This window comes from Sorex araneus, chromosome X, assembly GCF_027595985.1.
Source record: "Sorex araneus isolate mSorAra2 chromosome X, mSorAra2.pri, whole genome shotgun sequence".
NCBI classification, from domain to species: Eukaryota; Metazoa; Chordata; class Mammalia; order Eulipotyphla; family Soricidae; genus Sorex; species Sorex araneus.
The window spans coordinates 33,052,168-33,075,139 of NC_073313.1; the positions used below are offsets into that span (position 1 = coordinate 33,052,168).

Sequence of the window (22,972 nt, forward strand, 5' to 3'; positions counted from 1 at the left end):
CTTGGTAACAGAAAGTTGTAATTACTTGTAGTTTACATTTCTGTACTTTAAGAGGAACTGATAAAATGCATAAAAGTGAGTTATCTGGCACCTACACCAATTGAAGGAAAGTTATATTTTCTGAATGAGTAATACTTGTATTTGAAGTATAGTAAAGCATTTAAAAATATGTAAGATTTTCAAATAGGAGCTTTTTTCTAATGCAAATGCTTTAAGCATACTTTTATTATTTTCTTCTACTATAAACTTCCTTTATACCTTTAAACTATAAGATGAATCTGGAAATAAGTTTACACATATTTCATGTTAAGTTAATTTAATTTTTATGTAGAAATCAAATTTTATAAGGTTTATGCTACTCCTAAAGATCATTTAACATAAGTAACGTAGGAATTTAATTTATAATATTTTTTTCAGATTTGGTTGGTATCTGAAGACTGAATTTTTTAACATTTGATATTTATGTAATTATGCATTTTGTAAGCATTTTATGCAAAAACCTACATTATTTTTCTTCATACAATATTACTGCTAAATGGACTCAGATACTTTCACTGCTGGAATTTCAAATAATTTTCATGTGACATGTCTGAGGGCATAACTATATGGGTCAGATTCAGTATGTAATCTAAGCCCTTTAGGATTATGCTCAGTTATTTGCCAACCTCTCTACTACTTCTCCTATCCAAATAGCACAATTTCAGTGTTTGTGAGCAATACTATGAATATTTTAACTACATCTGACTTTTATAAAGAATTGATGTTGAGGCTGGAGCGATAGCACAGCGGGAAGGGCGTTTGCCTTGCACTCAGCACCCCATATGGTCCCCTGACCACTGCCAGGGGTAATTCCTGAGTGCAGAGCCAGGAGTAACCCCTGTGCATCGCCGGGTGTGATCCAAAAAGCAAAAAATAAATAAATAATAGATAAATAAATAAATAAATAAATAAATAAATAAATAAAATAAAGAATTGATGTATAATGCAGTTGTATGAGGATCAGAGCAATTATACAGCCAGCAGGGTGCTTAATTTGCATGAGGCTAACTTGGGTTCAATCACCTGCCAGGATTGATTCCTGCGCACAGGGCCAGGGGTAAGCCCTGATCACCATCTGGAGTGGTCAATGAATAAATAAAATTCAGTCTGTAAGAAACTACAGTTAATGTATCCATGCTGGTATACATATGTATATCATTGGGATCTACATATCTGGATGACTTAATCCTGTATGTTAGGATATACTGTTCTAGGGGCTCTTAAAAAGAGCCTTTTAGAAAGGCTTTTATTTGGGTTTACCCTTGACTCTGAAAAGATTAACAACACTCTGTTCTCTTCAATAAGAGAGTCATATCTGGAAGTTCTGGAATATAATTCATTCACTCAGCAGATATGCCTAGAGTACCCACTAGGTGACAGATGTTGTTCTAGGTGTGATGGACACAGAGGGGAACCAGAAAAACAAGCCACTATTGTTTCTTCCTTTTGGTTGTGTATATGATGGAAGATAGTTACCAAAGGGAATCGGTTTGAAGAAACAAATGGTTCATGTGAAACCGGCTGCAAGTGGTGAGGATTCTTTCCTTGTCCTTGACGCACCTTCTTAAAATATAGAACTGTACTTCAATGGACATGCATACATTTAAGCATATGCCTAGAAGAGTTTAGATTTATAAAGTCCTGCACTATTGTTTTTATATTTAGAGAAGGGGAAAATAATAGCTCTAAGCAGTTTTAGCAAACAAAAATGCCTTGAGACACTTTGTAACTTGGTTAACAGAAGAGCACACAACTTTCATTTCTAAGAAAAAAGGATTAGAGAAACCCATTAGTAGCTGTTGTGACAGCTGCCGTTGGGAAGGAGATCTATCTTAAAATTGAAAAAGAGAAATTGGAGGACCAAAGACTCCAGTTCATTTTCACTCTCTGGAATTTGTCTTTATCTGACAGATGAAGGCAACACCCTATATAAATCTAATTCTTATCCTCCTTACGTCCCATCCAGCTACCAAGTACTACATTAATGACATATCAAATTGGGACAAGTGTTCAATCAAAGGACATTAAAGTACTTATTAATTAGATTTTCTCAAGCTTCTAAAGAAATTTTAAAAGTTATTTTTAGAGGTTCCATTGTAAGTTGCCCTTTTGATTTTTTTTTCCCTGCATGGTTTATGGTCCACATGTGAAAATCACCTTCTAACGACAAATCTAGATATGGGGCAAAATCGTCTCTATAGGATGATGCACTGTCCTCGCATAAATAGCAAATCAGTAATTATATACCACTTATCAAAAATGACAATGTAAGTGGTCCAAGAACAGCTAGAACAGTTTGTACATAGAAGGAAACCTCCCCACAGCTAAAGGGCAATCTCAAAATTCTTACCAGTCTTGGGAATTAAGTTTTAAAGTGAAAGTTTGAGACTTGCAGAATTTATAAAATGGGGACTAACAAGAAAAAGCCTTGCTCGGAGAATGGAAGCAGTAGGAATAAATTTTTAAAGTACATTTTAGCAAAGATGGAAGTAAATTATAGCATGGGAGGTGAAGTCAGACAACGTCAAAGACAACTGATAAAATTGTGGATGGGAGAAATGAGTAATTCCTCTAAAAGAGAGATACCACAACTCTGGTATAGGAAAGTTGACAATGGTCGTGGGATTGCTGTTGAAATATTATATACCTAAAACTCAGCTATCAATAATGTTGTAATTCATGTTCTTTTAATTAAATAAGATATTTTTAAAAATAAATAAAATAACTAAAATAGAGAAATAAAATATAAAGGAAAAATTGCACCATAGACATATCAATTTGAACTGTGATATTAATACAGCAAATACTTAAAATGTCTTCACTTTAAGAGAAACCAAGACTGAGGCACTATAGAAATGACTGAAGTGAGATGTAAATGCCCACATAATTCCCATTTGTAAAACAATTCACAAATATAAACAGTGAATTGAACAACTAAGTTCCAAATAATAAAAGCAGTGAAGAAATTATATTTCATTTTTTTGGCTTTTTGGGTAACACCCAGCGATGCACAGGGGTTATTCTTGGATCATGCACTCAAGAATTACTGCTGGAAATACTTGGGGGACCATATGGGATGCTGGGAATCAAACCGGGGTCAGCTGCAAGCAAGGCAAATGCCCTACTCATTGTGCTATTGCTCCAAACCCAGAAATTATATTTTTATCAAAATAAATGTGCTTGTTAAAAATATGATTTCCCCTAGAAAATTAATCACTAAATGATAACATTCCTCAAAATGCAATATATATTATCTAAAAGATCAATCTATGCAAAGTGGTATTATATCAATAAAAAATTGTCCAAATTTTCAATGCACCAAAGTATTCCATTAGAAAATTTAAGTTGAATTCAAAATGTGTTCGCAATCCATTATTTAATATTATCCAAGGTTATATAATTTAGAATAATGATATATTTTTTTCGGGAATATCTTCAAATTGGTGAAATTTTAGAACTATATCTATAATATATTTATTATTAGAATGTGTTCAGGAATATTTATTTTCCTTCGGGTATTTTGTTGCAATTTGTATATTATATTCCCTCTATCTCCAATATCCCTTGTAGAGCAAAATTTTTGAAAACGCCATGGCCATGTTCCTCATTAAAGGTTTTATTTTTTCATTCAACTGATTGGCAATATAAAATCACTTGAATTAAATTGCTTTAATGCCATGAAACAGAATCCAAAGGAGAAAGGTGTTCATCAGGGAACAAAGGTGGATGTTGCTTCCAGGCAGGCCTGGAGTATGAAAGACAAACAAAAAAGGATGAACGAGAAAAAAGTCTTCCAGCCCTCATGGGATTTTCTGTCACATGGAATGCAACCCCAAATTCTCCAAAAGGCCAAATCTGCCAAGAACGAGTCCTTTACTTTTATTTCTTTTATTTTTAATTTTTGGAATATTCCTAGTACTGCTTGCAGGGCCACATGCAGAGCCGGAGATGGAACCTGTTGGACTGCACACAAGGAATGTACCTTAGTTCCTTTATTATCTGTCCGGTCCTGGAATGGGTATTTTTATATCCATTATCAAGTGTTGGTGGAACCATGGAAATGAAGCTGTTTTGGAAACATTTCCCAAACTCGATACCTCTTCCACCTTTGACGCTTGGTCCTTTTGTTTTTGACCTTGCAGCCAGTCTGATATTGTTAAAATGGAAATCGAATCATGTGAATCACTGTTGCAACATCCTGCCACGGCTCTCTCTCAGAGTGAAAGGGAGTCTGGACAATACACCCTCCGAACCTCACAATCTAGTAGATACTTTAGTTCTTGTGCCCGGTTCCCCTCTCTCCCTGCTACCTTGGGATAGGTGAGGTTCCCTTCTAGCACTGCTCACGTTTACCCAGTCAGCAAGGCTGACTTTGAGGCCTACTTCCTTACTTTCTTCAGATCTTGGTTCAAATGTCCTTTCTACCGTATCTAAAATGGCAATCCCAACTCCTGCTGTGCTATGTATGCCATCTGACCCAACCCTAATTGCTCTTCTCTATAATATGCATCATCTTTAAATACACACTATGGCATGGTGATTTGTTTTGCTTAGAATTGTCTCCCAATCCAATAATAAAAGTGATGTGAGGGCAAGGTCCCTCGGTTTTGTTCACTGTTCTTAAGTACTTACAGTAATGTCTGGAAAACAGTAAGGATGTAATACATATTTTTGAATTAATGCCTCTTCACTCCTTTGATTAATAATTTCCCCTAACAATTGCTTTTATCACAGAGCCAATATGAAAGCTGAAGCAGTCAGAAAGATTAAGTGACTTTGCATAATACAGTCTAGATTTTTCAGTCAACAACAATCTCTCCCCAGTACCACTGAGGCTGAATGAGGCCTGCCTTCTTTTTTAACCAGTAGTGTGAAGACAAATTTATTTTTTTACAATTTGATGAATACACAATTACTTTGTTGTCTTAATTTTAATATTTGCCATTTACTATACTATGTTTAACCCATTCTCTATACTATTTGTGTTTTCTCTTAGTGTTATTTCATTGTTTTATTTATATTTTATGGACATCATTTGCTTATTTACATATTTTTTCTGTTCCTTTGTTTCTTGTGTTGTTTTGGCTCACACCCAGCTTTGCTCTGGGGTTTCTCTGGGTTCTGTGCTCAGAGACCATGCCTGAAGTTACTCAAGGCACTACATTCATTACCAGGAATCAACCTGGTTACCTTACCTCCTATATTATCTCTCTTGTCCAAGATATTTGAAAGTTTATGCTGAACATTTTTTCCTCCTTATTCCTGCTTGAATTTTCTCTTTTTCCCTTTATTCCTCCTATATTTCCATAGGACTTATTTTAAGCCACAATGGATTCAGTGATATTAAGCATGCAGAATGTTTTCCTATGAACTGGACGTGAGAGCCCTCAGCACTAGCCTGTGAATGACCTAGTATTCATTGTTGCTGTTGTTGGTATTAATAGCAAGCTTAATTCCCTTGTTTTAACGTAAGTACCTGAGAAACAGCTCATGAAAGATGGCATAGAATAGTATCAGCATGGATCTGCTTGGCTTCACATCCATCTGCACAAATACTAGTTCTATCAACTTTGTCAAGTAACTTTACATTTCTCACTTTAATCCTCTCTACAATGAATGTACTTGCTCTACATACTTCAGAGAGTTGCGGGAGTCTTAAATGGGTTAACATCTTTAGATGGTTAGGTGTGCCAAAATTTGGTTCAAATTTGGTTATTATTAGTGCAAATAATAAACTTAGTTTTCATCCTTATTTTAAGCAATGCTCCAAAGGTTCTCCTTATGGCCTAGGGAGAAATTAAGGCATTCTGTGAGTGCAGCAGCAGTCACTGGAAAATGCCACACCAAGTCACATGGAGCATTTGGCCAGATTTCTATGTGTATGCATCAACTAAATAGTATAGCTGTTATTAATTATTTGAAACACATGCTATATTGTGTTCTCCTACAGATTCTCAGACCAGATTGCCAATGCAAGCAATTTACATGAGAATAATCCTCCAAAGCCGGCCAGGGAGTGGGAAGAGTATCAGAAGGAGCCACTAAAGAGTGTTCGATGAGGAAGGGCTAGTGTATCCAAGAGGTCTCATTTCATCTAGCCAACTTCCGGTCAAAGTGCAGAACATGGAACATACCACTGAAACAGCAGTGGCATTTACCCACCAGCAGCCACCTGCTATTGTTTGAGGTTTGCTTGGCATTTCAAGGAGGCAATTCCTTGACATATTTTGTTATGATGACTAAAGAGAGGCCTAAGACAAAGTACCAGGAGCTTATAGTTAGCATTATTTTTGCAGAGTGAGAAAATATTCAGTACAAAGAGGTGTGGATGAGGCTCCAGGAATATCACCTACCCATAGAACAGAAATTCTTAATTAAACCAAGTATATTTAGGTCTTCAGAGAAGTGATTTCTCCTGGGCCTCCTAAATGAATCACTTGTTTTTCTAATACAAGGTTCCAAAAATATGAATGGTTTTACCAAGGCTAAAATCTTAAGAAATCTAAAAATGTGATGGTAAAATTGGCTAAGCCCACACTTTATTCTTTGTATCTTGTCCATTTTTATTGTTACATGAAAATGGGATATCCACTTATCCTGACAATTTACTAATATATATGCTTAGGTTATGATGTATAGCTACTGTTTTATTTTCTTCAAATGATGTGGGGATGAAAGCTAGAAGTTGTATATGTTATACTCACTCCCTGAGCAACTCCATCACCAGACACTCAGAAATATTATGAGTGTATGCAGATTACTGTCACTCAAAGGTATAATGTCGCAGAAAATATAACTAGAACTCATTCACTATTCATAATGGAAATGCAATACTCAAGGAACAGCAGTTTGACTTTGCCCCCTCTTGCCAACCCCATTTCTCCTCCTGCTTATTTTACATTTCTATTTTCATGGCAAACATTAAGGCAATGTTATTTAACTTAGAAAATAAAATATTTTATCAATTTTTTTGATAATTTTGTTTCCTTACAAATCAAGTGGGCTGGAGTGATAGCACAGCGGGTAGGGAATTTGCCTTGCACGCAGTTGACGGGATTCAATTCCTCCGCCCCTCTCGGAGAGCCTGGCAAGCTACCAAGATTATCCCATCCACACGGCAGAGCCTGGCAAGCTACCCGTGGCATATTCAACATGCCAAAAACAGTAATAGCAAGTCTCACAATGGAGACGTTACTGGTGTCTGCTCAAGCAAATCTATGAGCAAGTGGGATACAGTGATACAGTGATACAAATAAAGTACAAGTGACTTTTAATGGTGATTAAATGTCTAACAAATTTAACTTATTTCAAAATGTTGACACTATCATGCATGCAGTATGAATGAAATGATCAACTGACTTACAGTACTGTCATTGCCTTGAGCATAATAAATATCAATCATTTGTATGTTTCAAGAAATACCTTACTAGATAACTTAATGTATTACTTTTAGACGTATATTTTCACATGTAAATAGGTTTTATCTGCTTAGTCCTGATAAAATAATAGGCAGTTTTTAATGTCAATAATCTACAGAAAAGCTGGAAGTATAGTACCATGGACAGGGGATATGTCTTGCAAACAGTCAACTGGATTCGATCCCTGCTGCTTGATATGGTCCCCTAGTCCTACCAGAAGTGGTACACGAGAACAGACCCAGGAGTATGCCCTGAGCACTATCAGGAGTGGCCCCAAAAGCCCACCCTCCAAAAAAAAATCTATAGAAATCAGATATACTAAATTAGCTGCATCTGGTTGAGAAAGTAATTATTTTAGTATATTATACATTATTTGCATTACATCATGCTTTCTAGAAATCTGTATGTTAAACCACAGTGATACCTACTACAGTTTTGTAATTTGATTCATGCAAATATGTCAGGGATAAAATCAACCACAATTTAATTTCAAACCTTTCCAACCAGCAGCTGTACAATTTATGTGCTGCTTTTCTATTTTTACTACTGGATAATGACAATGATGAATGCCTTTAAGAGGATATACATATTCATTGAAAAGAGAGATCAAAACTATCCCCCTTGAAGAATTCCACGAAGGTTGGAAGCCCATTTGCCTGCTACAAGAACTATGGAGTGAGTTGGAATTATGACTATAACTGCACAAGTGGGGATTCAAGAATTCAGCTAAATTTAACCTGCAACGGTGCCTTTTCATGTACCCTAGTAATCAATAGCCTCAAATTGGTGTCAGTTGTAATATTGTTAAGTATGTCTGAATGAACAAAAGCTTTGTTATGAACATAGCCAGAGGCCATCATTTTAAATGTGCCGGTTTAAGAGGTTTGAAGACAAACTACTCGGTTGGTAAGTTTGGGGTGACTGCTGCTGTGACCCATATGTTCATGAACATGGGAAGGAATAAATAAATTCTAGCTCACTGGCAATGATTTCCATGTTGAATGACAATGATGAACTTAGAAACTGCACTGTCAGAAGAAATGAATTCAAGCAAATAAAGGCAAGTCTGCTGGCATGTCCCTTTACCAGCTTACAGGACTACATTTCTTCTTTGTACTTGCAAGATTTGTGACTTTTTCATCAGAGAGTAATAAAATAGCACCATAAAAAATGGATGGAGTATGTCCATGGACCCATGAAGCTCTTATTTTAGTATCACTGTGCCACTGTCACTGTCAACCCGTTGCTCATCGATTTGCTCAAGCAGGCACCAGTAATGTCTCCATTGTGAGACTTGCTATTACTGTTTTTTTTTTTGGAATATCAAATATGCCACGGGTAGCTTGCCAGGCTCTGCCGTGCAGGCAAGATACTCTTGGTAGCTTGCTGGGCTGTCCGAGAGGGGCAGAGGAAATGAACCCGGGTTGGCCGCGTGCAAGGCAAATACCCCACCTGCTGTGCTGTACTTAGTATATAGTTTATAGCTTATTTGATGTAAGATGTCAAAGTCATATCAGAGGGACAACATTGCAGCTAAGGCTTGCCTTGCACAAAATCAACCTGGGTTCAATTCTTGAGACCACTTGTGGTTTGCTGAGCACTGTCATGAGTGACCCCTGAGCACCGAGCCACAGGTGATCTCTGAGAATCTCTAGGTTTGTTCCCTAACCCCCCGCAAAAGAGACAGAGTTAAAAAATTAGCAAGCTCAAGTTATTTAACTTCTGACACTCATATTTACAAAACAAATAGATTTACTTACATACTTATGAAGACAATTATCTAGAACACACACTCTTTTAGATAATAGCTGTTGAAAGAAAACTTATATTATGCCTATAAACTTATGATATTTGCATTCAGAAATACTAGTGATCCTATATTTAATTTTGAATGTAAAATGCAAGATCAAAAATTATAGTACAGGGGCTGGAGTGATAGCACAGCGGGTAGGGCGTTTGCCTTGCACGCGGCCAACCTGGGTTCGATTCCCAGCATCCCATATAGTCCTCTGAGCACCGCCAAGGGTAATTCCTGAGTGCAGAGCCAGGAGTAACCCCTGTGCATCGCCAGGTGTGACTCAAAAAGCAATATATATATATATATATATATATATATATATATACATATATTACAATACAATAATTTAATATGACATATGATACATAAATGTATATAATATAAATCTCATGTAATTTCCCCTTTTATGAAGACAAAAGGTATATACTAAGTGGGAAAAAAACCCTCTACATCAAAACTGTTTTTTGAGTCTTTAACTCCCTCAATTCACATGTAACTGCTGTGTGCTTGTGTGTATATTATTTGACTTAGAAAGTCTAATCATTAAATATTTAAATAGCTCTTCTAATTGCCTTTCTATCCTAGTTTCTAGAACTTGCCATTCAATAAATTATTTTCAGAATTACATCTGTAATTTACAGCATTAAATTGACCTCTATCAATACACTTTTATTTAAAAATAGGCTTTCCAAGTGCAAGTTGAATGACCTTCAAGGCATACATTTAAGTCAATTAGTTTGGTACCAAAATTATCAAAACAATCATCTTATGAAGCAAAAAAATGAAAGAAAATAACTTTGCTTTTACCTTCAGTGACTCCTCTTGCTTAAAGAGATCTTGAAACTCTTTAGCACAGAGATCGGGAGCATTCAGTTGTTCTTCCAATTCAGATAGGGTTTGTGAGACATGCATGATCTCAGTCAGTAAAGTAGAAGGCACATAAGAAACTTCCAAAGGCATGTCTTCTGTCATCACGGTCACAGTTTCTTCCTGGACTGTGTGCTAATACAGATATACAAAAGAACAACTCTTTTAGCTACCCAATAATGAAAAGACTGCCAGTTTACATAGATTCCAGCTTATTGCTCACAGGGGGGCTGAAAGCAGATAAAAGCTACAAGAAGTTAAGACTTGTAACTAGGTTAAGGTTTTATATATGCTCTTCTTTTCAGAAAGCATTAGAGGCATTTTTTTAAGAGAAGCATTGCACATTAGCACATCAATGCAAGATCAAAAGACATAAGTTGATTAGATGGCTAGTTTTGCCCTAAGAAAATGATATGGTACACCACACTTTTAAAATTTTAAAATAAGATTTCTGAAAACCCAAGGGTAGAATGGAATGGGTTGTCTGTGTATGTATATTCAGACCAAAGGGATCTCTCCTAGACATCCCCCTTGGTGGTGCTTGAGGAACAAAGGACTCAAAGCGTTACTAGCTTGTAGTACCTTTCTATTAAACACCCCAGATTCCAGCTCTTTTCTTTGATGCTAGGTTCCGGTTAAGCTAATGAACAAGCCAAGAGTTGAATAGGACAAACAAAAATACACATTCTCATCAGAGCAGAAAATTTGATATTCCAAGGGACCCCGTAGCCTTTTCTCCTTCCTCCACGTATTACTACTTTGCACTGAAGTGCCAGACTTGATGGACATTTGGAGATCAAAGTCCTTTGAAATTTTGCCAGTAGTACCTCTTTCCCTATTCCTTTTAAGAGCAAGAAATAAATACTATTTGGCAAGCAAATTCAAAAAGACAGATGACCTCTGCTCTATCCTGTCTACACTGTAAGCAGCAAAACTCTGGTAATTGAAATTATTTTTCTCAGTAACTTCGTTTTAAATTGATCAACTGCCACCTGCCTGTTGATGGGGTCAGCTGAGGTTTGCCTCGGCAGGGTCTCTGGAGGAGTTCTGACAATAAGCATGCCACATAACCATTTATTACCACAGTCCTGATGACAAGGCCTCCCTGTTTGCCACAGTGATGCAATTAAATGGAGTTTAGGATCCAAGACCAAATCCACATCATGATGACTACAATTACAAACTGGTCTGTTGATGCATTATATTTCTTTAGCTTCCTTAGGCACAATATTTTTGTGCTTCTTACATGTGAAAAAATAAGATCATTCACTTTGAGAGCTGTGAGTGGTATTGGGTAGTGGTGACTTACATTCTGTGGTGAGTGCTGTGTGGAATGGATATTCATTGAGGTGTGATGCAATTAAGTGGAGTTTAGGATCCAAGACCACATCATGATAAGCACAGTTACAAACTTGTTCGTTGATGCATTATTTTTCTTTAACTTCCTTAAGTGCCAGATTGTTGTGCTTTTTTACAGGTTAAATTGTTGTGCTTTGACAGTGGTGACTGATATTTGAGAGTTGTGACTGTTCATGGTGGGTACTTGTGTGGATTGTACATTTATTGAGGTATGAATATGTATTCCTGCAACTTCTACAGCAATCTAGATCAATGGCATACCAAGAAGTGTTATTTGGACTTAGATGCTTTGTCTATTTATGACACTGGAAATTCACAGAATTAGACACATTAGCTTAAATTTCATAATTATTTCTTCCACCAAGTTTGGTTTAGTGAGTCTACGTTGACCAAAGTCATAACATATATTCTTTCATGCTTGTTTTTTTTTTATCAATACAGTGATGCTCAAGGCTTACTCTTGGGTTCACTCTTGGTGAGCTCGGAGATTTTTATGGGATGCTGAGGATCAAACCCAGGTCAGCTGGGCATCTTATGGGATGCTGAGGATCAAACTCAGGGTCAGTCACTTGCTAGGCAAGTACCTTACTAGCTGCACTATTGTTCTGGCACAATGCTCTTTAATTTTATTTTGAACATGGCATTTGAATTTTAGAGGAATTTTTGATGAAGATAATGCATAAGATTGAACTATAGATTTTTAGAATGCAAATTTTCAATTTCTTCATTTTGAACCAACCAATTTCCCAGAGTTTATTTCCTAAAGTAATATTTTTATCATAAAATTATATAAGTTTTAGGTATTATGAAATATAGCATCAACCCTTCTCAAATGACCTTTAGTTTCAACTGATTATGATTTTAATGATGCACATTTCACAAATTTAAAAAAAATAATCATCAGACCACTTTAATGTGCAATTCCCACTGACCTAGCAGAGCAGGTATAATGCCAATGAGCAAAGTAGTAATTAACCAAACTAAATAAATTGCTACCTTCATACATTCCATTAAATTGGTAGCTCTGGTGTTTTCAAAAAAACCTTTCTAAGTTAGCACATTTGTCTTTCTTATATGCACCAGTCACTTCAACTGCCATTTAAAAAAAATTATTAGACTATATACCAAAAAACTCTGAGATCTGCCTTATCATTTTTTTTCTTGAAGGGAGAATCTAAAGAATTTGTATTTTCTATTTCTTTTTGGACATGTAGTTTGCTTGATCTTTATTACCTACATCAGGGTTCCTTTCAGCAATCTGAAATTCACACCTGTGCCTGAAAAAACCGGTATTAAATAATCCCAAGAAAAATAGACCTAACTACTTTGAAGGGGGTATACAGCAGAGGAAATGCACTCACTTTCGATTACGATTACTGCCTTGAATTTGACTTCCTGATATACAGTGTAAAACCCAAAATTCATACTTTGCGGCTGCAGGTCACATTACTTTGTTATGTAGAGAGGAACTTTTCATGAAAATGAAATTTATGTCAATTATGATTAATTCTGATTACAGAACTTTGAAAACTGCCGTACAACTCTTTAAAACAAGATGGAACACCACTTGCAGTTTTGAACTTGGGCTCTAAGAATATGGACAGCACACTTCTCTTGGGGGTTTCATTGTTATGCTTTTATCACTTGAACCCATGTTAAGTTGACACCACAGGTTCTTCTATTCTGATTCAATTCATGCACCTCCTTTCCTGCACAAGTATTAATAATAGTATACATCAGCAAATCAAGGGGGAGTACCCTATGTTGCTTATATGTCAATAGAAAACACACAGGAGAATATTGTGTGCCTTCTATTTCAATGCTCATTTTTCACATCACTGAAACTTGGGTTCCAGTTCTAGAAATGACATTTTTGTCTTTTATTTAATAATGAAGCCTTTTGCTTTTTTGCTTTTTTGGGTCACACCCAGCGATGCACAGGGGTCACTCCTGGCTCTTCACTCAGGAACTACCCCTGGCGGTTCTCAGGGGACCATATGGGATGCTGGGAATCGAACCCAGGTCAGCCGCGTGCAAGGCAAACGGCCTACCCACTGTGCTATCACTCCAGACCCAATTATGAAGCCCTTTTAAACTGACTGTAAAACTCTAAAAGAAACAGTAACTGGGGATGGAGCGATAGCACATTTGCCTTGCACGCAGCCGACCCAGGTTTGATTCCCAGCATCCCATATGGTCCCCTGAGCACTGCCAGGGATAATTCCTGAGTCAGAGCCAGCCGTGACCACTGTGCATCATCGGGTGTGACCCAAAAAGCAAAATTAAAAAAAACAAAAAACAAAAAATAAAAAAATATACAGTAACTGGTACACTTTAGGGAGGGGATGTATAGGCACATTCTGCTTATCTTTAGAAATAAGTATAACTTTACAGAAGTGGACAATGCAACCTCTTTTTATTTCTTATGCAGACATGGCTTAGGGAGATTCTGAAGAACATTTAGTAATATACAAACTCTTAGGGTTAATGAAAGTGATCAAAGAAATAGAAGTAAATATTGTATTATTTCAATAATCTTTCTTATTTTTTCTTCACAAAAAATGAAATTAGAATGTCTATAACTCCTAATATGTGCCTTCTTGCTACAATTACCTCTGGACATTGACTCAGCTACATTTGGTAAATTGAACTCTTAAAGGTTAATATGACACTCTGATTATATTCACTTAAGACTATTTGAGAATGAGCTACTGCATTATGGTGTTCCTCCTATCCAGTTGACATATAGGAAATAGTCATCATAAATAGGAAAATTTCCTGGCACCTATAAGCCAAAGAAGGAAGTCAAGGTATGACATTTTGAACTTTTATAAGAAATCAAGATTCTTCAAAATTACTCAGAAAACAGGGAGGAAATACCAAAGCCTTTTTCAAAATCTGAATTTTAAAGTTGTAAGTGCTGTCATTCATCATAAAGGTCTAATGATATACTAATTTTATTATAGAAAATGTATCATAATTTTCATACAATAGAAAGTAACAAAATTTTTAACAATATCTGGGAAATTATAGATCTAGAACACTATCTACTCCTTAACATGTATCATTCATTATAACACAATCCTGTAGGTTTTAAATGAGTAAACTACATACACTGAATGACTTTCAGTTCAGTTTAAACAAAAATTTCAGGCAGTTTTTTTTAAATCAGTGTAATTGGAAGCATTGTGTTCATTTTATCTTCTGTATGCAAAATCCATACACTCATATTCAGATTTTGCATTTTCATTTGAATTTCATTAACTCTGCCTTGAATAATTATATCCTTCTGAATTCTGATTTGTACAAATCCAGTCTAACCTTTGGAAAATTAACTTGCTTTTGTTAACGTCTTTACCACCTTATATCATTATAGATAGGCATGCATCATTAGCAGAGAAGAGCTATAGCCATACAAATTCATTTCATTTCCTTTTGTTCACATTTATTTACAGTGACATAGGCAGAAAAATATGCTATCTTCATTTTCAGGGAATGAACTCAAAATATGCGCAATAAAGCCCCAGAGTAACTGTTTTTATTAACAAATGAAAAGTTGAACTGATACTTTAAAAGGATTACTGTAGGACAAAACAATCATGTGTAATGCCTTAAGTTGAGTTCCAAAGCTTTGAGATTTTCAGCTATATCAGTATTTGTTTCACCTAGTCTTGAAAGGACTTTGGCTTTTCTGAAACTTTAGATATAATAGTTTTGATTAATTAAAATTGATTTCTTAAAGGGTAACGACCATTTAAGACAAAGGTAATTCTGTTTTGAATCAAATGGTTACTCATATCTGAGTTTTTAAAGCACAACATTTTTTTTTCCATGGGATAAATGACTCCTTCTTATTAGTACAAACTTTTAAATGGGTTGTGATTTCTGGCCTATTTTCAGTTGAGATCTTTTCTATGGCACACAGACAAGATGCCAACTTGTTCAAAGTCTAACAGAAACAAAATAGTATCTCCGGGGGAAAAGTCATACAACATTGGCGTCATTTTTATAACATCCTTAAGAGTTGATTAAGATGAATATGTACCAAAGCTTCAAAATGAGAAGTCTATTATTATTAATTTAAAGTGATCCATGCTAGTAACACTGCATTTATCTTACTCTTTTTCCTCAAAATGGCATTCTTAAATATTATAAATTATTTTAAAAGAATAATATAGTAGTAATTAAGTCCTTAATAAGATTGTAATCTTAAAAGTAGCTCTAACAGTCATGAATGAACTAAAAATATCTTTTATTCTCATAAGTTTTCAGAGAAAGACAATTAAGAGTTTTTCCTAGGGATCATTACAGTAAGAAAGAATTTTCAGCACCTTTTATTTATTAATAACATTTATAATCATAAACTGCAAATTACCAAATTAAACTAAGAGTTATATTTAACCAAAAACATACCTGACTTTATCAGGAGGGAAAGGTGGGGGTTGACAGCGTAGCTTGAAACATCATGGAGAGAGAGAGACACCCTGGTGGTGGGTGTGACATTGGAACATCATATGCCTGAATTTTTATGTGCCCAAAGACAGTACAGAGATTAAGGTGCTTACTAAGTCTGTGCTCAATCCCTGTGTGATATCTGGCACTTCTTTTGGTCCCCAAGCAGCACCTTGAGGGGTGACCCTGAAGTACAGAGCCAGAAGAAGCCAATGATAATCAAGGTGTGGTCTCCCAAAAGAATCCATCAATTAGTCCTCATATAGTCATAGTACTTTAAGTTCACTTTTTAAAATTTTTATTGAATCACTGTGTGATAGTTAGAAGCTTTCATGTTTGGGTTACAATCACAAAATGATCAAACACCTATCTATCCCTCCACCAGTGCACATTCTCCACCACCAATATCCCCAGTATACCCCCCCTCGTTTCCCACCCTCCCCCTGCCTCTATGGCAGACAATATTCCCCATACTCTCTCTCTACTTTTGGGCATTATGGCTTGCAACACAGACACTGAGAGGTCATCATGTTTGGTCCATTGTCTACTTTTGGCACACATCTCCCATCCCGACTGATTCTTCCAGCCATCATTTTCTTAGTGACCCTTTCTCTACTCCTTATCCCCTCCACTCATGAAGCAGGCTTCCAGCTATGGGGCAAGATCACTTTTATAGTGGTCACACTGAGGGATGCTAGGGAAGATGGGGTGCTGGGAATTCAATTCAGGGCCCAGCGTAAGCTTAGCATGCACTCTACTATATGAGCTATATCTGAGACTCTGAGAACCATATTATTTATTTTCTAAAATCAGAATGAAGTTATGTGACAGGGTGGGGCAGGGCTTCCATTAACGAGATGGCAGAAGTTGGACTGGCAAGTCTTTCTCCAAGCCCTACTTCTAGAAGGTGAAGAAAGTTTAGTTTCTTCTATAAAAGGTGTGTCTGTATCTACTCATTGATCTGCTCATGTTAATTCTTCAATTCCCCGTCATCCAGATCCACTAATTCCTTAGGGCCGAGCTCAATTAACATCCTAATTCAACTGATAAACTGAATTTTCATACTTTATTATTAGCTTTTAGTGACTTCAAGTGCTAACCTTCATAGCATATTGTTTTCATTTTAGTATGAATTTTCAATGAATTTCCATCAATTAGTGGCGTGGCTGAATGCAAGCCATCAAGTTTGGCCTCTTAAAGAAGTAAGAAAAAAGGGAATATTTTTTCCCATCAAGAGAAGCGAGCATCAGTTCACATAACAGACCTCATACATCAAAATGTCACTAATAACATCATCTTTAATGCACAAGTTTATATATCCTAAATATTTAAAATATTTAAAATGTAAAATAATTCTGCAGAAGAACTAAAGTGAGAGTGCAAATGGATGCTCTTGCAAGCTTGAGACCCCTAGTTAGATCCCAGACAGCACATGCTCCAATATGACCCTGCTGTGCCCAACCCATCGCCAAAAGGCCTGAGCAGTAACATATGTCCAGGCCTCAGCACTGAACTCTCAAGTTCACTTTTCTGGGTCAAGTGTAACAGGGAGTTGACTACTGGGCAACATGAGCACTGCCTGGAAGGCCCAGAAAATTATAGTTAAAATAAATAAATGCAGTTTGGGAAGCCCAGAAAATTACCATTAAAATAAATAAATGCAGCCGCAACATAGTACCAAGCTTATACTTCATAACCAAAAAATACCTATTCAGTGAAGAAACTATCAGCCTAAAATATAATTTTAAATGGATATTTGACTAGAATTGATTGAGCTTGCAGTCTTAATTCAATACGCAATTGGAAATTTCCAGAATACAAGATTATTTTCTTCTATCACAAGTATAATATATGCTCTGCATAGCCTTAAAAGGCATTTACAATTTAACTGTACCATTTCAAATTAAGGCACACTAGTCACGCACTGTTATCTCAGATGTACTCAATATAGATGAACAAAAATGAAGAATTTGAGGTACTGCTCTAAAGATCATTTTAAGAGATAGTAATTTAGCCCCCTCAAGGAGGTCCAAAATTAAAGACTATTAAAACATGACATTTTCTAAGCAGAATCTCTTTAATCCTTCCCAAACTGATCAGATTCAGTTTTGGAAGGATTTTTTTTATCACTTTTATATCCAGTATATATTTTTGAGAGTAAGCTATCTTTCTACCTCAACTTTAAAACACCAGAGGTATAATCTTTTCATATGTTCACATGTGAACATGCACACACACATACATTGTCACATTTAGTTTACGGGAAAATAAAGTGGAATTAAGGCAAACAGAACTACTTTAAATTCTTCAATACATGCCACCCTAATATGTAGTTTAAATTCTGTCTTTTGTTGGTTTTCCTCTTTCATTTTTTTGCTGTAGAGACTTACATTATCACTAATTTCAAGTCTACAGTTCTCAAACATTCCAGAAAATCTGTGCACCATTCATTTCTAGATTATTTATCAGTACCTATACCTGAACATGCATGTGCCATAGTTCTCTTTTTGAATGAGACTTTTATTAGAAATGTAATAGTGAAAATGCTCTAAACTGCACTGTATTGTATATAATGAGTCTGGTCATATGTGATTATTTCTATTTCAACTATTGAAAACAATTATAATTTTAGTTACAGATGAGATTAAGATTTGATTTTTATGATAAAAAGTCAATATGCAAAATCTAGGATCTTAATTTTTATGTGAAAATAACACTATCAGAAAGCAAACAAGAGTATCTAAACTGAGTCTTTATCAACAAGTTAGACTGACAAATAAACCCATCTCAAAATAAAAGTTTACAATTCACTGAGTCATACATCTTATTTGACTGAGCTGCTGGCACATTTTATTTCATACACATAGTCTTAATATCTAAATGACCTCACGTAACTCTCAAGTTATTGAATAAAAGCATTTACTGTGAATTATACACAATATGTATCATTTGTTGAAATATTTCATGTTCATATGTAAATACATGTATATATGAATACATATGTATATAATTTAAACAGAAATGCTGGAAGGGTGAAAATATTGGCACAAATAGAGATATATTTTATCTTTTTCGTTCTGAGCCACACTTGGTGATGCTGAGGGTTTACTCTTGCTTCTGCCCTCAGAAATTATCCTTAGTGGTACTCAGGGTACCATGTAGGATGCTGGAAATCAAACCTGTAACTGCCATGGGCAAGGCAAATGCCCTACTGTATTATACTGTCCGTCCAGCCTCATGGACATTATTTTCTATGTCCCTCATCTCTGAATTATGGCAATGTAGACTCTAGAAGAATACATTCTTCTAAGAATCAAGTTGCAGAAAGGTTTAATCTGAGTGTGAAAGAACATGAACTGGTTTTAAGAGAGTATGTGAAAATGACATGGTCTTATAAGAAAAATGTATATCTCCAGATGGCTAGCTATATGGGATGATCTGTAGAAGGCAACTGAATTCAGAAGATCTGTTGGTCCAAGAAGAAAGATTTTATCTGCTGGTGTGCTTCACACAGGTACTATCAGACAATGACTGTACTAAATGGGCGAGGACAGAACCAATGCCAATACATAAAATCACTTGCTTCATAACATCATTGTTTTTTACACACTTACATCTTCGAGGAAGTCTTTGCCTATCAATGCTGTTGCTTCTAAGTCACCTTTATATGGCAGGGCTAACCAAATAGAATTTTAGTTATGATATAAAAGAAATGTCATACCCTTGAAATACAAGAAAAAGAAAACAGGCCCATTTGAAACATAAAAGATCTTGAACAAGCAAAACAAAGGTAAGGATTATTACAAGTAATAAACCCAGGTGGGGAAAACAGAAGAGAATTGTGGTTTTGTAACATCAGGAAAATAATTTTGAAACTATCAGAGTCAAAGTATAATCAAATAAAGACTAATCTTAGTTCAAATAGGGCCAAGAGAACTGTGGTAACAAGAAACTACCCTATTTTTTACAAAAACAAATCATTAATTTATGCTACCAGCATTTGACCACATTCTCTATAAAAACCACTAGAAAGAAAAGGGAAAATACTAAAATCAAAGCTATACTTGGTAGCTTAAATACAAGTTTTCCAGAACCTGTTAGATCAAAAAGACTTGAAAAATATTTTAAAAGAAAAACTAAACTTAAGCCTGACATATTTTATACAAAATTTAAAAGTATAGGCTTCTTTTATAATACAGGAACAGTTGAGAAAAGCATATAGCCACAAAAGAAATTTTTAAAAGGAATGACTATAGAGAAATTGCAGGTCACCTTCCCTTATCATAATAAAATAATAAGAACTGTAGAGAAATGATGGAATAAATTTTGGTTCATCTCCTAAGGCTGTTAAAAATAAATGCCTCATATCTCTATGCACTGACCACAAGATGTTTCTGACAGTGTTATCCTTAAAATGCACTTAAAAACACTGAATAGGGTGATAATTAAAATAGGGAAAGCATATATTTAAATTGTAATATGCAATGATTAAGAAACACTGAATATTACACGAAAAATACAAAACTGTAAAAATTATCTCAGAAAGTAGAATCAGCTTGGGAAGAAATGGGAGTATTAATGTTTCCTTAATATACTTTTGTATTGATTGAACTGTTAACCTTATGTTGCAATACATTCCAAAGACTTATATAGAGCTCTGAACCAGAATTTAATGGTAGAAGCAAAGTGACAGAGTGCACAGGAAAAAAACTTACAATCTTTTTGGAGTCTGCTCGGAGTAACCAGGTACCTTCTGCTTGATTTTATGGTAACAGGCTTTTCATATACATACACTCTAAGTCTGAGGAAAGCATACACACACACACACACACACACACACACACACTCACACACTATTAGTCAAGTCTGAACACTGCAGAAGGAAAGACCATGAAAAAGTGCCCAAGAAGGCAGGATGAATGTATTTTGAATGAATTTTACATTATTACCTAAAAAAAGGGGGCAGTTCTCTTTCACACCTAATTGACTAAAGTCTTAGCAGTGACTGATAGCTACCCCTGTCAGTACGAAGGAAGGCAAAGTTGTCAGGCTTGAGGTTCCAAAAGAGAAGTTAGTCGAGGAAAAACAGTACTCTATGTAAATAAACTCAATGTTAGATCACGTTTGAATGATTTTATGGGTTAATTTTGAAGACAGGTAATTAAAATTTAAATAATAAAAAAAGACAGAGCAAGTATTTTGCTAAAGGATGAGCACTCAATGAAATGGCACATTGCTTTGTTTTCTTGCAATTTGTAAATGGCTGATTCAGTTTGTCCTATACATTATGAGTTGGTTTTGCTAAGCTAAAAACGTTTTTCATTTCTTTGGCTTGACATCACAGGTAATTTTTAACCAAAGCCCTTAATTTGAAGAGGCACTAAAAACCTTGAGCTATGATAATAGGGCTATTTACAAAATTGTACCGCCTAATTCTGCAAAGCATGAGTTTGATAATTACACAACTTCAGATTTTACTTTTAAAATGAAAGGTAGAAAAGCTATAAACTAACATTGGGAACTTAAAGATGAAAAATAAATTTAAAAATTATCATTTCAAAGTAAATAGGCATTTTTAGGTTCAAAAGGTATATTTATAAATGTATGTATGCAAATATGTATCATTCATGTATAACATATTTACATGCGTGTGTACCCACGCTAACATGGCTAACATGGATGATACTATAATTTGAGATCTATCTTGGATGGCTAGGCCTGGAGCTATGGCGCAGCAGGTAGGGCGTTTGCCTTGCACACGGCCAACCCAGGTTCGATTCCTCCGCCCGTCTGGGAGAGCCCGGCAAGTTACCGAGAGTAGCTCTCCCCCACGGCAGAGCCTGGCAAGCTACCCGTGGTGTATTTGATATGCCAAAAACAGTAACTACAAGTCTCACAATGGAGACGTTACTGGTGCACGCTCGAGTAAATCGATGAGCAACGGGATGACAGTGATACAGTGACAGTGACAGTGATCTTGCATGGCTATAATATTTATCATTTATAAAATTCATTATGTCACATGTTATTATCTATTATTGAGGGATTAATGACATTTTACCTAATTTTAAATGGGAATAAACTGATGAAATAGGCTGGGCATAAATCAAGTGATATATATAAATAAATACGAATAATCTTTCCCTCCTATGTGGCTGAAGAGTTTCTCAAAGTCAAGTTTCCCTATATCCATTTATACAGGCCACTTTTACCTCAGTCCCAGGTTCAAGCAATTATATTGTATTTCTGTCATTTACTCTTTCCTTTTCTTTCTGGCTTATAATTTACTTAGGATAAGGAGAAAGCATGATGATCAGGCTTATGGCAAGTGTCTCCTTGATCAGCATCTAACAGGCATGTATGGGACCTTCCTCGCTTCCAACTTGAGTACACATGGTTCTCTAAGCACAGGGGGACATTCTCCAAGAGAGAACACATGTTGGGTTACAAAATGTGTCTCCATAAGCTCAAGAAGACAGACACCATACCAGGTATCTTCTCAGATCATGATGCTTTGAAATGGAAATGAATCACACAGAATAGGGGGAAGCACAAATGCTTAGAAAGAAAACAAACATATATAAATACATCTAAAGGGAGTGAAGAACTTTGATAACATAGTTTGGTGAGCTTTGAACTCAATGAACTTTAACACCTCCCATTTAGTGAATAGCCAGACTTTCTACTCTTATTGTTTATGCTTTCTTGGCTGTCTGGGTTCCAGGTAATTCATAATGTCCATCTGACCACTGAATAGATGAGGTGCAGCTGCGTGTATGGAAAATACTGGTGTTATTGATGTATATTAAAAATTAATTGCAATTTGGCAAAATATATTTCTCTCTAACTGATCTTTCTTAGGATTTTGTATGCTTAATGACACATTTGAATGAATATGCTCACCTTGACAATTGAGATACATTCTCTTGAAATATCCTCTTCTCTGCCAATGTTCCAGAAAATAATTACCACTGTGTTTTCACATAACAGGAATTCCAAATTAAATCTGTATTGTTCTTCCAAGTATGTTTTAGAGTTT

General features: G+C 35.6%; 1 protein-coding gene across 1 annotated transcript in view; it reads right to left on the minus strand.

Moving 5' to 3' along the window:
• The window catches only part of DMD (dystrophin), a 2,715,231-nt gene that overhangs the window by 1,303,442 nt on the left and 1,388,817 nt on the right, over positions 1-22,972 (minus strand). Inside the window, exon 43 of the mRNA XM_055122927.1 lies at positions 10,063-10,257. Within this exon, the coding sequence (XP_054978902.1) occupies positions 10,063-10,257 (195 nt within the window). The remainder of the gene's footprint in view (positions 1-10,062; positions 10,258-22,972) is intronic.